The sequence below is a fragment of the Nerophis lumbriciformis genome, linkage group LG30, assembly GCF_033978685.3.
Source record: "Nerophis lumbriciformis linkage group LG30, RoL_Nlum_v2.1, whole genome shotgun sequence".
NCBI classification, from domain to species: domain Eukaryota; kingdom Metazoa; phylum Chordata; class Actinopteri; order Syngnathiformes; family Syngnathidae; genus Nerophis; species Nerophis lumbriciformis.
Window position 1 is genome coordinate 21282587 of NC_084577.2, and position 17018 is coordinate 21299604.

General features: G+C 42.3%; 1 protein-coding gene across 1 annotated transcript in view; it reads right to left on the reverse strand.

Moving 5' to 3' along the window:
• si (sucrase-isomaltase) overlaps positions 1–17018 on the reverse strand; it is a 217565-nt gene that overhangs the window by 101877 nt on the left and 98670 nt on the right. The window contains exons 19-21 of the mRNA XM_061925793.1: positions 9849–9905; positions 8244–8368; positions 6607–6695 (exon numbers count right to left, since the gene is read on the reverse strand). Coding sequence (XP_061781777.1) covers positions 6607–6695; positions 8244–8368; positions 9849–9905 — 271 coding nt within the window. The remainder of the gene's footprint in view (positions 1–6606; positions 6696–8243; positions 8369–9848; positions 9906–17018) is intronic.

Here is a 17018-nt window from a genome sequence, read left to right on the forward strand (position 1 = left end):
AGTCCGACATGTTTATTGTTAAGCTAAAATGCGACCCAATAAGCAATAATTATCTGTTATTGTTTGTATTAACCAGCACAGCTCACTACACTAACCTCCAGCCTCATAAAAATAAGTAAGAATTAGTGCCCGCTAGTGTTGTCCCAATACCAATATTATTTTGATACTTTTCGGTACTTTTCGGTACTTTTCTAAATAAAGGGGACCACAAAAGTGCATTATTGGCTTTATTTTAACAAAAAAATCTTAGGGTACATTAAACATATGTTTATTATTGCAAGTTTGTCCTTCAATAAAATAGTGAACATACAAGACAACTTGTCTTTTATTAGTAAGTAAACAAACAAAGGCTCCTATTTTAGCTGCTGACATATGCAGTAACATATTGTGTCATTTTCCATTCTATTATTTTGTCAACATTATTAAGGACAAGTAGTAGAAAATTAATTATTAATCTTCTTGTTCATTTACTGTTAATATCTGCTTACTTTCTCTTTTAACATGTTCTATCTACACTTCTGTTAAAATGTAATAATAACTTATCCTTCTGTTGTTTGGATACTTTACGTTAGTTTTGGACGATACCACACATTTGGGTATCAATCCGATACCAAGTCGTTACATTGGTCATATTCAAAGTCCTCATGTCTCCAGGGACATATTTCCTGAGTTTATAAACATAATATAAATACAAAAGAAGATGTTGTGATGCCAAAAAATATCAACGTAAACATAGTAGTATCGACTCGATACGCTACTGTACTTGGTATCCTTACAGTTGATGTTAGGTTTAGATCTACCCATGGCGTTTGTTTACATAAGCATGTTTAGCTATTCCTCGTCCTGCAGGGATGATACTTGTAAGAAACGTGCTTTACTTGTCGCCACGGAGGCGACGATTAGTGATTTAGAAGTAGCTAAAACACTGTGGATCGACGTTAGCCGCTAGCTAGCTAGCCATGTCTGAAAGCACCTCTTCCTGAGGGTGTTTCAGTGTTATAACTTCACCTTTATCGTTAGTTTTTAAGCCAAAATGCGTCCTTTCTCCCTTTTCTGTCCACACACTGTGTCTGTTTGTAAGTACTCTGTGATTGTGCGCTGCCGAACATGCTCGTCTGCTCGTAAAACGGCATTGTCACGATTTGACCACGACGGGAGCGCGAGGGGTTCTACCGGACCGGTACTTTTCAGTGGCGGTGTAGAACCGAATATGATTCCATAGTATCGCGGTAATATACTAATACAGGCATACCGTACAACCCTAATGCCTGTTTAACTTTTGAGATAAAATACTGACCTACTCGACCAAAAGGCCAAGGAAGAAGCACCACCAGACATGAAGCACAGAGAGATCCCCGTCTCAGTCCGATGGCAATATCCAGAATGATTTACCCAAAACGACATTTAATTGTCGAGACAGTCCTTCAATTTATGGAAATGGTATAGACAATGAAGCGGTACGTCTAATAACAGTGGATTGACAATTTGCAATGATACGTTAGCATGTAGCATCTTCCTGACCATTAATATTATTAGTAACTACTATTATTATTATTAGCCTTTATTTAACCAGGTAAAATCCCATTGAGATCAAAGATCTCTTTTCGAAGGGAGACCTGGCCAAGAGGGCAGCAGCAAGGTTACATTAAAAACAGTAAACAAATACATAAAACATCACATTTACAACATTAAAACTTGCTCACATGACACATGTGCATACAGACAAGGTAGACTGCGGTCCTTTCACAGAAGCTTTAAACTCATTCAACGTAACTAGGGTTTGAAGTTTAATATTGGATTGTAGGTTATTCCAAGCCTTCGGTGCTGAAAACCTAAATGCTTTCTTGCCCAGTTCAGTTCTTACTTTGGGGACGACAAATTGCAGAACATTCATTGAACGAAGATTGTGACTTCCTTGTTTCTTTGTTAAAAGACAAGACAGATAAGATGGAGTGATACCCAGAATGGTTTTGTAGATGAAAACATACCAATGATTGAGGCTACGAAGCCTTAACTGTTAAGTTAAGGCTAAAATATGCTGTGGAACACACAGCTTACATCCCCTCTGACAGCGTCTTAATTGGTTTATAGCTACTTGTAATTCTCTTCCAAAGCGCTCGAGGCAGGTTTTCCTAAAGTACCATCCATCCATTCATTTTCTACCGCTTGTCCCTCTTGGGGTTGCGGGGGTGATGGAGCCTATCCCTGCTGCATTTGGGCGCCACCTCATTGCAGGGTAAACAGTAGAGTGAAAAAAACAAGTAGCCATTATATTGAAGCTATTATCATATATTTATGAAACTAAAAGACTCCCAAAGTTTGCGAATGAATAGATATGATCAAAATATTATCAATCTCACATAGATACCTAAGCCAATTTGAGAGTTAATGAGGAAGCCAGTGACGCAGAGGAGGAACCACATATCCCTTACTCAATAACAACGATGCTAATCAAGCAGACTTTTGCGAGAGCCAACAACGATTACTTTGGGAAATATTATGATCCACAACCTTATATTTTTAAGCCCGGAGACAAAGAGGATGAGCAATAAGTTTTAGAAGCCGAGTGAAAAACGGATGCAGCTTTAATGTAACACTAGAGCATCAGCAGCCTTGCGAGGTGCTAAACAATTCACACTAACCAAAATAAAACCATAATAAACTGTACAATTTCCAATCCTACTGGGATGCCGATTGACGGGACGCTCACAACATGTTTGTTGGGACCCGTTTAAATTTTTTATTAAAAGAAAAATGATACAATTAATTAATTTTTCAAACTGAGACTCACTGACTTTGGCTCATTTTCTGTGAAGAACATATATCAGAATACATATTTAATGACCACACACCATACACCCCCCCCTACTAGAGATGCACGGTTTGCGGACACAACCGCGGAGTCCGCGGATTATCCGCGGGTCGGGCGGTTGAGATAAAAAAAAAATAGATTTTATCCTCGGGTCGGGCGGTTGAAATTTAAAAAAAAAAGATTTTAAATAGATTCAGGCGGGTGGCAGTTAAACCAATTCGGAAATATATATACATAGTTAAATGTTGTTACCCACATACGAAAAACGAGCAGGCACCTGCAGCATATGCCACAACAGAAGAAGAAAAAAAAAAGAGATGGCAACGCCGGCAGCAAACGTGGTACGCGACAAACTAAAAAAGGGAATACTAAAGACCAGGGGAAAAAAAGGCCAGAAAAGTTCAGCGTGGACTCGTTTTTATGAGGTTGTAAATCAGATGATAGTAATGCTGGCTACGTGATTTGCAAGCGCTGCGACGCTGTTTATGTCTACGACAGTCACAAAACCGGGACATCTAACATGGTGCATCACATTTGTGCAAAACCCCGAATCTCCACAAACACCCTGAGCATGAGCAGTTTCGTCCGCCGTGATCCCAGAAGAGTGCCACAGGATGTTAAAACAAGATAGAACGCAGCTGCCTACAGCAGTTTGAGTGGCGCGAGCGCGCTTGGAGGTGCGCTCAGCGCGGCTCCCAGATGATTGCGCACTGGTGTGCGTCTGGGCCGTGACAGCGTGGCACGCATTGAATGTCTCTGCTCCATTGGATCAGTCTCCTTTCTTTAACAGGCAAAAGCTTTATAACCTCACTAATGCCTTGCATCGTCTATATTAGATATATAACAACGGGCGGGTGGCGGATGGCGGGCGGGTGTGGTTTTGATTAAATGTTAGTTCGGGTGGATGGCGGATGGTTGACGACTTCTGTGATGCGGTTGCGGATGAAATAATTGCCTATCCGCGCATCTCTACCCCCTACACATTTCTATTGTCCGGGTCCACTGGACCCGGGGCTAATAGAAGTGTGGAAATTGATGTTCTGTGTACCACACGCACCCACCCACCTACCCACCCAAACATACACACACACACACACACACACACAACAGGCCTAGACAGGAGGAGGACAGAGTGTAGGTACACAGAACATCAGAGAGTCAAATGTGCGAGAAAATGAGAGCACAATGTTGCAACCTTGTGTGGGAACCGCAGGTGCAGAAAACACAAAAGCAGAATCCCTGTGGGATGCACAAACTGGCAGAGAAATTTTCCGTGTCAACGCTCATATTGTTGTTACTCAGCCAGCGTTTGTGGGTCTGATGGACCCGTTACATTTTGTGGCTTTTAATGCCTCACAATCAAACACTTTTATTTTAAAATACTGAACATATGTTTATTGGGATAAGGTAAACATCTGTTCAGTATTTTAACATCAAAGTGTTTGATTGTGAGGCATTAAAAGCCACACAATGCAACGGGTCCATCAGACCCACAAACGCTGGCTGAGTAACAACAATATGAACATTACACAAGGGTTAATCGCAATCCTCACAAAGGGTTAAACACGTTGCCTCAACTAGCATCTTTTTCGCCATCTCAAGAGATGTCAAAGTCGACCAGTCTCTCGGTCCATGGCCACATGTGTCTACTCCCAGGTGAGAGATGCATGAATTATACTCTAGTATTTACTTTTAGAAAGTTTGAGACGAAGCAGAAGCAGCGTAAGCTAGCATTATACTTGCCAACCCTCCCGGATTTTCCGGGTGACTCCCGAAATTCAGCGCCTCTCCCGAAAACCTCCCGGGACAAATTTTCTCCCGAAATTCAGGCGGCGCTGGAGGCTACGCCCCCTCCAGCTCCATGCGACCTGAGTGACATGTCGACAGCGGCCAGCCTGTTCTCACATCCGCTTTCCCACAATATAAACAGTGTGCCTGCCCAATGACGTTTTAACTGTAGAATGATCGAGGGCGAGTTCTTGGTTTCTTATGTGGGTTTATTGTTAGGCAGTTTCATTAACGTCCTCCCAGCGCGGTAACAACACACAACAGCAGCAGTCATGTTTTCGTCTACCATAAAGCAGTTCGTCTGCCGTAAACAGCAATGTTGTGACACTCTTAAACAGGACAATACTGGCATCTACTGTACATGCATATGTGACAATAACATCTACGGCTTTTAGAGAGTGCAGTGCACAACTGCTATACTATATATATATATATATATATATATATATATATATATAAATATATATATATATATATATATATATATTTAATAAAATAAATATATATATATATATATATAGCTAGAATTCACTGAAAGTCAAGTATTTCATATATATATATACTGTGTATATATATATATATATATATATATATATATATATATATATATATATATATCCATCCATCCATTTTCTACCGCTTATTCCCATTGGGGTCGCGGGGGGCGCTGGAGCCTATCTCAGCTACAATCGGGCGGAAGGCGGGGTACACCCTGGACAAGTCGCCACCTCATCGCAGGGCCAACACAGATAGACAGACAACATTCACACTCACATTCACACACTAGGGCCAATTTAGTGTTGCCAATCAACTTATCCCCAGGTGCATGTCTTTGGAAGTGGGAGGAAGCCGGAGTACCCAGAGGGAACCCACGCAGTCACGGGGAGGACATGCAAACTCCACACAGAAAGATCCCGAGCCCGGGATTGAACCCAAGACTACTCAGGACCTTCATATTGTGAGGCAGATGCACTAACCCCTCTGCCACAGTGAAGCCATATATATATATATATATGAAATACTTGACTTGGTAAATTCTAGCTGTAAATATACACCTCCCCTCTTAACCACGCCCCCATCCCCCGCCACACCCCCCAAACACGTTTCCCACCTCCCCACCCCCCACCTCCTGAAATCGGAGGTCTCAAGGTTGGCAAGTATGTAGCATTAGCTTAATGCTTGTAATACGCCGCTAAAATAGTCCGTCTGCGTAGGCGCTTATAATACCAATATCACTCATATTTGGTTAATTTTCTGGTCACAACATGTAAATGGAGTATTGTTAGCGGTTTCTGGATGTATTTTAGAGGGTATGATGGGCGCAATAGAGGACCTTCGATCCGTTGACTCAATTTTTAGCTATTTAGGGGGCCGCGTGGCGCGGTTGGGAGAGTGGCCGTGCCAGCAACCTGAGGGTTCCTGGTTCGATCCCCACCTTCTACCAACTTCGTCACGTCCGTTGTGTCCTTGGGCAAGACACTTCACCCTTGCTCCTGATGGGTCGTGGTTAGGGCCTTGCATGGCAGCTCCCGCCATCAGTGTGTGAATGGGTGAATGTGGAAATAGTGTCAAAGCGCTTTGAGTACCTTGAAGGTAGAAAAGCGCTATATAAGTATAACCCATTTACCATTTATTTATTTATTTTTAATGCATAAAAAGAGACAAACAATGTTCCTCATTGTATCCCATTGGGTTGAGTTTTTTCTTGCCCTAATGTGGGATATGAGCCGAGGATGTCGTTGTGGCGTGTGCAGCCCTTTGAGACACTTGTTATTAAGGGCTTCATAAATAAACTTTGATTGATTGATTTGCATCTAAAAAACATCCCCCAAAACGGTTTAATAAGAAACGACACTGAGAGAGGGGCAAAAAGGGTTTTCGGGGCAAAATGTATGTGAAATTTTCACCAATGTATCATTAACATAGTTTATCTAGATCACAAGGATGTAGAAGTAAAATCACAATATGACCCTGTCGCATAATACAGTATTTTAGAAACAAATTACCTCGGGAATCTCCGTCATCCCAGAACAGCTCCCCTGCAGCCTGGCCGTTGTCATCAAGAGCAATGATCAAACCCATCGGTTTTCGTCGACTAAAGATAGAATAAATAGAAACACCTTTCACATACAGTACATTGTAGGGGAATATGTACTGGGACTTCTGGACATCTATAGCGGCTAGAAATGGGAATCTGAGTATGCCCCCCTTTGTCTTCCCCTGGAAGAAGAAATGCCACAATCATATGAACCATTAAGATTCAGAGAAAAACGGAAGTTCTCGCTAAACCCTTGATGGATTTAGAATGGATTCAAAGGTATTACCCCGTATGTCTGAACATTGTCATGCAATGTGTTGTATATGTTTGGTGCATACATTATTATACACGAAGATCCCTTTCCATTCTATATCCCTTTAGCTCATGCAAAATTCTGTAAGCCTGCCAACAGGCTGATTATTGTAATCCAGGTCTCATTCCCCCAGCAGTGGAGTCCAGCTCCTCCTGAGAGACCTCCAGGCATTCCCAAACTGAAGCTGAAAAAACATGTTTGGGCTACTTATTGGTCTCCAGATAGTATAGAGAAGTCATCTCTCTCCTCAGCATCTACGCTTGTACCCAGAAGACGCACAATTAGGGTGCATTCAAACTACCATTCATGCTTTTATTTAACTGGAGAGGAGAGATCGTACTGCAGTAATTGTATGACTCTGCTACGTTGCCAGGCCCACCTCTTCCCTTAGTACCAAGGGTGGTGAAGTGTACCAAATCTGAGTGTGGTTCAGAGCACTCGCACTGGCAAAATGTGCTTTGAGGTGTCAAGTGTGCCGAGTCACAATTTAAATGTCAGTCTGATTGGGTGAACTTTAATAAACGTTCCAGTTTCCTAAAAAGTTAAAGGGCTGGGGCACCGCTTTTCACAGTCATGCCCTGGAGACCGCCCCAACTGCTGCCAGGACTACTGACTGGCAGAAGCGATGGAGCAGGCTGGCAGTCAGATGACTCAATGGAGGGATAGAGGCATCACCCCTGATGAATGCCTCGCTACCGGCCATGATCAACCTTGGGCCTCCTGAAAAACCCTGAATTGCCTGCACCTCGGATAGGTGCGGTACAAGGCATCCATGAAGTGGTGGAAGCTGGCAACATCAGACTGATGTACATTTAGAGAGCTCCAGACCATGGGACACCTCATGAGTTGCAGCCAGGCCCCACAGTGTACTGGCCGAACCAAGCCTGCGTCAACCAACAGGAGGGACTTGATATGAAGACTGCCGGACACGATTAAGAAGGCCGCTTTACCAGAAGTAAAATCCCAGATCAAGGGTGCCCTCCAAAAGAACTAGTGCCTTTAGAATATATGACAAAACCTAGTGGACTGCCGTGCATGGAGGGGTTTTTCCAATAAGATCGTAGAGATCCTCAGGGGGATATTGACGAGGCTTTTCCAAATCCTACAACCGACAACGTGCCTATAAGGTTAGAACTTGATGATGACATCCTAAGTCAAGGTCAGCAGTTCTCCTTTCTTGCTGTAAACAAATGCAGAAAAAGTATTCTCTTCCCAGAAACTTGGAGCCTGATCCAGAGTTCCTCGACTTTTACCACCTTCTACTCCTACACACGTTGAGGTTTTGTGTGTACCTGTATGTGGTGGTGACATCAGGTGTCTGCGTGGGAAGAACGGCACCGCCTCTGATGTGTAGACCAAGCTTGTCGCCTGGCAAATGCAGCTGAATGGGTTTTCTGCGGTCTTGCAGTGCTTTCCTCTGGTTGGTAAGACAACATATATTTTTTATATGTGACGATTTGGGCAAAACATAAATGGTTTATACTTTATGTGCTAAATGTACGTATATAGACAATTGTCTTTTGTAACCACGTATAAGCTTGACAGTACTTGGTGCTGTTTCACACAACATGCTGTGTACTTGAGGTTAAAACCAATCCTCACATTTTTTTTTTCCAATTAAAAAACAACCTGCAGAGTTTCAACCACTCTTTCATTGCTGCCAACACACTTTATTTCTGTTCTCCAGAAGATTTAGCTGTTTCAACAACCAAAAAAATAATAATTCAAAGGTTCTTCTCTCAATCTCGTCCAATTTGCTTTCCTACGCTATGTCCTGTTATCCTCTCATGTTGTGTTATAATTGTGTTGTTCTCAATGGTCCCATCAAGGTGTGTGTCTTTTTATGACATACAGTACATTGTGTGTCTGATCTGACGTTAATGCCAAAACAATAGGACATTTTAAATCTTTCTCCCGTTGACTGCCATAAGGAGCTTACCTGTGTTCTTGTCCTTGCCCTCCTTTTGATCTTATTGTTTTGTAATGTTCCTGCTTTCTTTTTTTATTGAAATCAATTGGTCTTTTCTTTGCGCCTCATATGGTCCTTTTCTGGTAACCGTGTCCTTATTGTACTAGATCTGTACAGCCCTGTGCTCGCCTGCTCATTCTTTTACCTATGTAGATAATCGCTAGACTCGAGACGAACAAGAGCAACAACCAGAAACCAAATCTAATCGTTCATCTGATCAGCAACAGCTTCTCATAGCCACTGTCACGTCCAAATAAGATCCCAAAGGGACTCAACATCTCTTTTATCTTTCTGTGAGCGAGACGGTCTTCCCGCTCTCGCCGGTGCCCCTGCTTTCACTCTATCTTTGTCTCCAGTCTTGTTCCATCTTATCTCTCTTGTCTCCCAGTCCCCGACAAAGAACTTCAGGCAAAGACTTGCACGTGATACCGTGTTCTTTGTGTGTGCTAATGCCTCTAATACTGATAAGCCTCCACCGCAATCATTCTCTGGAGCACTACATTTACAATTTGAGTGGTTGCACCCGCACAATTGATGCATTCACACACAATTACTTAATCCAGCTATGATGCAGCCGTGAGGAATCCGGTTTACCCTATCCATGATCCCTCTCCCGTGTTGAAGGAGCTTATGATTATTTTTCCATTAGACTGTGTCAATGAGATGCCAACTTGATTGGCATTTACAGTATACATGCCTTAATTTTGTATTGAAATATAGGCCAGAAGATCAAAAATGTTGGGATCATTTTAAATTACGCAGTCCATTCTGCAAGTATCGCCACTTGAGAAAAAAAAAGTATTGTATAAATCAACTTACATGTGCACATATTTGTACATTTGGATTGATTTCAATGAATAGACATTCATCCTTGAAACATGTTTTCAATCTGAATTATCAGTGGGAAATTAAACAATGAAAATCTTACCGTCTCATAGTCATACCACAAAGCATCCGGGATGTATGCATTCAACATTTCCACACCCTGTAAAAAAAGAGACAACTTTTGTTATTAAAATGTAAACCTACATTTCTATTAAGGGTACATTTTTAGTAGAAATATGTCTTACAAGTAATACAAAACCTAAAATATTCCTCTGTCAGTCAGGTGTTAAAAGGTGAGTGTTTCAATTGTTTTGTCCTGTTACAGTTAGGGTTGGAAACCAAATTCAACAAAATTTGTAACAAAAACGTACAATCGCAATTTAACGCATAACAACAAGCCGTTGTGTCTCAAAATGCTAGGTACTGTCGGAGGCAGATATTTACATATATCCGAATTTTAGTGTTACTTATTTTTTGTCATAGTCATATTTGAAAACAGCTTGTGTTTTCCATTTATTCTCTTTCTGTTTCTCTGCAAGTAAACTGTGTGTGTTAACCTTGAATTCTTTGGAATGTGTTTTGACTAGAGAGAGGGGAGAGGAGAGAGGGTTTTGGGGTCGGGAAGACAGACCATTTTGGCGGCGCGATGGAATGTTCTATGCTGGACTGGTCTCAAATGTATATCTGCAAAGCTTTGAAAATATACAACAAAATACCTATTCTGTCTCTGGTGGTTTTTCAACTCAGCTTTAAGTGTCGCGAGGGTCCCTGGTTCAATCCCCACCTAGTACCAACCTCGTCATGTCCGTTGTGTCCTGAGCAAGACACTTCACCCTTGCTCCTGATGGGTGCTGGTTAGCGCCTTGCATGGCAGCTCCCTCCATCAGTGTGTGAATGTGTGTGTGAATGGGTAAATGTGGAAGTAGTGTCAAAGCGCTTTGAGTACCTTGAAGGTAGAAAAGCGCTATACAAGTACAACCATAAAAAGCTTGGGAGTGACTTGTGACTTGAATTCCCTGGGAGGAACAACTGGTCCAAAACGCAACAGTACCCTTTGACGTGAAATCGAACGGTACTATCCTTCTATACCTTTTCTTACACGTGACGTCACATTTCAGACTGGCTCAAGCCCTTGGCGGGCAAACAAGCATATTAGTAGCAGACTGCCTCTCGGTTATTTTCAAATGTTCCATGCCCAATGGAGGGTGGAACAGAAGCTGATGTGAATGTTAGGATTGGCAAGGTCCAACTAAAAAATATCTGGGGCGCAAAATACCTGACATATGACAACAAAGACCAGGATATTTAACAGCAACGAGAAGGCAGTCCTACTCTATGGTGCTGAGACATGGGGGACCACTGTAGTTGGAAGTCATTAATCAACACCTATCTGTGAGGAATCCTCCAGATCCACTGGCCTAACACCTTCAGCAACAAAGAACTGTGCCAAAGCACAAACCAAAAACCAGCAGACTAGGAGATCCTCAATCGGCGTTGGATATGGATAGGCCATACTCTCCGTAAACCAGCCTCAACCACCCCGAAGCAGTCCCTCAAGTGGAACCCCCAAGGGAAAAGAAGGAGAGTCTGGCCACGAAACACCTGGTGCCGAGACTTGGATGCGGATGCCAAGAAAATGGGCCACACTTGGGGACAACATGAGATCTTGGCCCAGGATCGAGATACTTGGAGAACTCTTGTAGACGGCCTAAGCCCCAGAAGGGGTAATAGGTGTAAGTAAGTATGTACCGTAAGTTTGCCTTACAAGTAATACAAAAACCTAAAGTATTCCTCTGTCAGTCAGGTGTTAAAGGGTGAGTATTTCAATGTTTTGTTCTGTTACAGTTAAGGATAGATACCGAATTTGTTATTTTTATAGGTACCGACCGAATTACGTTTCAACTTACCGGCTGAATTTGGTACCATCATCGACCCGGGTATTCAAAACACTTGTATGCCAAATCATCATCGGAAATGGAAACAACTGGAATCCATTTGGTTGGTGCTTGCCCCCCGCAAAACATTACAATTTTAACATGTGACATTTATTTTAAAAAGAACAACTACTTAGACAAGATATATTGTTTGACAAAACAATACAATATAATTTACAACAAACAACTGCAGTAGTTTTATTAAAAAATACAATAATAACTGATCTCCTTCTGGCTGCTTCTTCATTGTGCTTCTACAAATTCTTATTCGCTCAAAAGGGTTCATTATGTTGTTTTATTGAATATACTTTTCACATACTTTTGCAGTCTAGACTGCAGACGACAGTTGGAACATGTCAAGGTAAAATATTACATCTATTATAACAAAACCTTGTCTGACTAGAAAAAAATATATAAAAGGTATCGTTATTGTTGTTTATGTTGCACAAGGACATCTTTTAGTTATGGTATTAAGAGTTGTCGGCAATCAATAAGTATGTCTGGATAAGACCAAGTGAACAAGAAAAATGCTCGATCTTCCGGTTTGTAGAGTCAGGAGACAGAATAAAGTGAAAGACATCAAACAGCCAAAGGCAGCTTCCCTAAATTGTCGTGGATAAATTCGCCTCCTGTGCATGTTGTTGTGGCGCGAAGACTGGATTCTGCTTTGGAGTGGGCTTGGGCTGCCTCCTTGGGTCGGCTACACGATTGATCATGTCTTTGATGGTTTGTTTTCTTGATGTGGTGGGTGTTGACCGCTTTTTTCTTCTCAGAGCTCTTTTCCACACTCACTTTATCAGTTCCAGTGGTTGGACGGGAAAATTGTGTCGATCTGTTGCCAATTACTACACTAATGTGGCGGGGAGGCTCGTAAGCAGAGACAGCTTGTGTCTCAAAATACCTGGTACCCATAGACGTAAAATCAAACGGTACTATTCTTCGATACCTTTGTTGCACGCAACGTCACATTGCAGACTCGGCACTAGCTCAAGCCCTTGGTGGGCAAACAGGCATATGAGTAGCGGACTGCCTTTCGGTTATGTTGTCATGCCAAAAAAGCATGGTAGAAAGCGCTTAAAAGTAAAGCTATACTTTTTAAAATGCGCTAGCTCAATGCTAGTTTACATTGAATAAATAATACTGAATAGAATGGTCGATTTTACATGGCAATACCAACGCCTCCAAATTTGGTAATCAAAACGACAACCATAAATAGCTGGTGTGTAATAAGTACAGTACTTACAGTATAAACCAGTCCCGGTGTCATGGGCGCCGATGGAGTAAGCCGTACCCACCCTGGCCTAGAAGCTGCTTATTTTATTTTATTTACTTATAAACATAAGATGATCAGAAATCAGTGCCCCCCTTAAATATTTTACTGCGGCCGGGTCTGGTGTAAACACATGTACGACTCAAAAAAAGACAAGACTGGCACATGCATCTTAATGGCAAAGACTACTTCCTGACTACGACAACACACCAAAGACCAAATTGTATGAATTAATACTTGCAAATGAGATTCAGAAGTGTAGGAAAACAATTGTTATCGTTAATAGCGTACTGTTAAATTCTGATTTTAATATTCAACCAACCAGCATTTTTTTACCACATTAACACACACAAAAGTACCTGAAAATGGGCACTGGTATTGATTTCCAGATACCAATAAATGGTACCGTATTGGTACAAATGTGACAGGTACCCTCCCAAAAATGTTAATCTTAATTTTTTTGGGCCATTTGTCTTCATCTTAAAACATTGCCTGTACAGTCCGTAAGGGTATAATGATAGCAACAATTTGAGTGTATTTTTAATTGAAAAAATTGTCTTTGACATTGCTGGTCTCATGAATTTGCATGGAAGCATATGAATGTTTGATTAGTGTTTGCAATGAGTAGCTTAAGCTTTAACTCACTGCCCTTCAGCTGACACAGTAATCTGACAAGGTGTGAGGGTAGAGCACCACCAGGGAGGCGTTTTGAACATTATCATAATGAGACATAATTGACTCAAATAAGTCAATTTAAAACACTTTTATCGCGGGGATGTGAGATTCCTACAAAGAATTGCTTAAATAGGTCTTATTATATGTATACGTATACTTATACAATGTACATGTATACTTATATGTACATACATAGACAGTATATGACACTACACTATTATAGGCAAAAAAAAAGCCGAGATTTTTTTCCAATTAAGGTTTCTTAAATAGTTGGTTATAGGTGTCATTGAACTATTCATCCATCCATCCATCTTCTTCCGCTTATCCGAGGTTGGGTCGCGGGGGCAACAGCCTAAGCAGGGAAGCCAAGACTTCCCTCTTCCCAGCCACTTCGTCCAGCTCCTCCCGGGGGATCCCGAGGCGTTCCTAGGCCAGCCGGGAGACATAGTCTTCCCAACGTGTCCTGGGTCTTCCCCGTGGCCTCCTACCGGTCGGACGTGCCCTAAACACCTCCCGAGAGAGGCGATCGGGTGACATCCTGACCAGATGCCCGAACCACCTCATCTGGCTCCTCTCGATGTGGAGGAGCAGCGGCTTTACTTTGAGCTCCCCCCGGATGACAGAGCTTCTCACCCTATCTCTAAGGGAGAGACCCACCACCCGGCGGAGGAAACTCATTTCGGCCGCTTGTACTCGTGATCTTGTCCTTTCGGTCATAACCCAAAGCTCATGACCATAGGTGAGGATGGGAACGTAGATCGACCGGTAAATTGAGAGCTTTGCCTTCCGGCTCAGCTCCTTCTTCACCACAACGGATCGATACAGCGTCCGCATTACTGAAGATGCCGCACCGATCTGCCTGTCGATCTCACGATCCACTCTTCCCTCACTCGTGAACAAGACTCCGAGGTACTTGAACTCCTCCACTTGGGGCAGGGTCTACTCCCCAACCCGAAGATGGCATTCTACCCTTTTCCGGGCGAGAACCATGGACTCGGACTTGGAGGTGCTGATTCTCATCCCAGTCGCTTCACACTCGGCTGCGAACCGATCCAGTGAGAGCTGAAGATCCTGGCCAGATGAAGCCATCAGGACCACATCATCTGCAAAAAGCAGAGACCTAATCCTGCAGCCACCAAACCGGATCCCCTCAACGCCTTGACTGCGCCTAGAAATTCTGTCCATAAAAGTTATGAACAGAATCGGTGACAAAGGGCAGCCTTGGCGGAGTCCAACCCTCACTGGAAACGTGTCCGACTTACTGCCAGTAATGCGGACCAAGCTCTGACACTGATCATACAGGGAGCGGACCGCCAAAATCAGACAGCCCGATACCCCATACTCTCTGAGCACTCCCCATAGGACTTCCCGAGGGACACGGTCGAATGCCTTCTCCAAGTCCACAAAGCACATGTAGACTGGTTGGGCAAACTCCTATGCACCCTCAAGGACCCTGCCGAGAGTATAGAGCTGGTCCGCTGGTCCACAGTTCCACGACCAGGACGAAAACCACACTGTTCCTCCTGAATCCGAGGTTCGACTATCCGGCGTAGCCTCCTCTCCAGTACACCTGAATAGACCTTACCGGGAAGGCTGAGGAGTGTGATCCCACGATAGTTAGAACACACCCTCCGGTTCCCCTTCTTAAAGAGAGGAACCACCACCCCGGTCTGCCAATCCAGAGGTACCGCCCCCGATGTCCACGCAATGCTGCAGAGTCTTGTCAACCAAGACAGCCCCACAGCATCCAGCATTGAACTACACATGGCTATTTTGAACTTCCGTTTTTCTTCTTTTTGCGGCTTAATTCACGCCATGGTCAAGCAGCTTGAGCATAGTATTAAATACAAGTAAGAGGGAGTGTGGCGTTTAAGCAGAACATTTCATATAGCTGTTCTGTTCTTGGGTGTTCCAATCGTTCAAATAGAGAGATAGGAAAGAGCCTCCTTAGTCCCGAAAGAAGTCATTCATAAAGGTAATGAAGTCAGGGGAAAAAAACGAAAGTGCGTCAAAAGAAATGGCTCTTAAAACGATCACTTTCATCATTTTGTGGAATACAATCGGACAATATATGCCCGTGTCTGCAGTGATCACTTTGTAAAATGTTTGTTTGAACATTTGATTTCCATGACGCAATCAAGTTTATTCTCTACATTAGTAGTGTTTGAGAGCAGAACTAAGCATAAATAAAAGACAAGAGATCACACTAGTTTGTGTTTTTTTTTGTGGTTGCTTTGCCTAAATATAACTACAAAGACCGATTTGTGCAAATAAACTAACGTCATGTTAAGTCCTAGTAATAAAAACCTTTAGTATATTTGTACAAAGTATCGGTATCGGATCGGTATCACCGATACGAGCCTGAATTTTACTCGGTAACGAATCGGAAAGTAAATCCCGTGGTATCGCACATCACTCCTGGTGACAGCTTTGTGATGGCTTAAGGTGGTGGACAGACACGAGCAATCAATAGAAGAGCACAAGCCCTTTGATAGCATTGTCAGATCCTTGCTCTTTGTGACAGGGAGAAAAGGGGAGAGGAGAACATACAGACAGGCAGAGCATTGAATGAAGGAGCCACAGGTCTTTCTCAAAGGAAAATATCAAATACAATATGTCAGCGGTGAAAACCCATTCCGCCTATCAAAATCATTCCACTCGGTTCCTTTCTTTGGCCATACGCTATGTTTTTTGAAACCTTTAGAGCAAATGTTAAAACAGGAGGAAAAGGCTGTTCATAATCATAACATTTCATAATCTGGAACAAAACAAGTACAGTAATAGGCAGAGTGCCATGTGTGAGTAATCTCAAAGCATTCAATTGATCGCAACTGGACTGTTTGCACTACAAAAAGTCAGTGTTCAAAAACAAGAAAAAAAATTACAAAAATTAGGGGTATTTTAGTTGAACTAAGCAAAATTATTTGCCAATAGAACAAGAAAATTCGGCTCGTCAAGACTTTCCAAAACAAGTAGAATTAGCTAACTTCAATGAACCCAAAAATACCTTAAAATAAGTTTATTCTCACTAATAACAAGTGCACTTTTCTTGGAAGAAAAAAAAATGATGAGTTCTTTTTGCTCAATATGTTGAAAAATATTCTTAAATGAAGTAAATGCTAGTGCCATTTTCTTGACATAATGATATGCGCTTGGCATTACATTTCTTGAAACCAGCAAACTTATACTAAAAACTAATTTATTGTTCTGAATAGAAAGGCAACAAGGCAACTTGTTACTCTCGGGGTCTCCTAGCCGCTCAGGCAAACCATATTGTCTAAAAATGCATTTTTCCATCGATAACATGACATTATCGCGCCAAGTGCGTGCTCTTTCAGTCAATTAGTGAGCATATATACAGCAAAGCCCCCAGCCAAATTTTTTAAATTTTAAT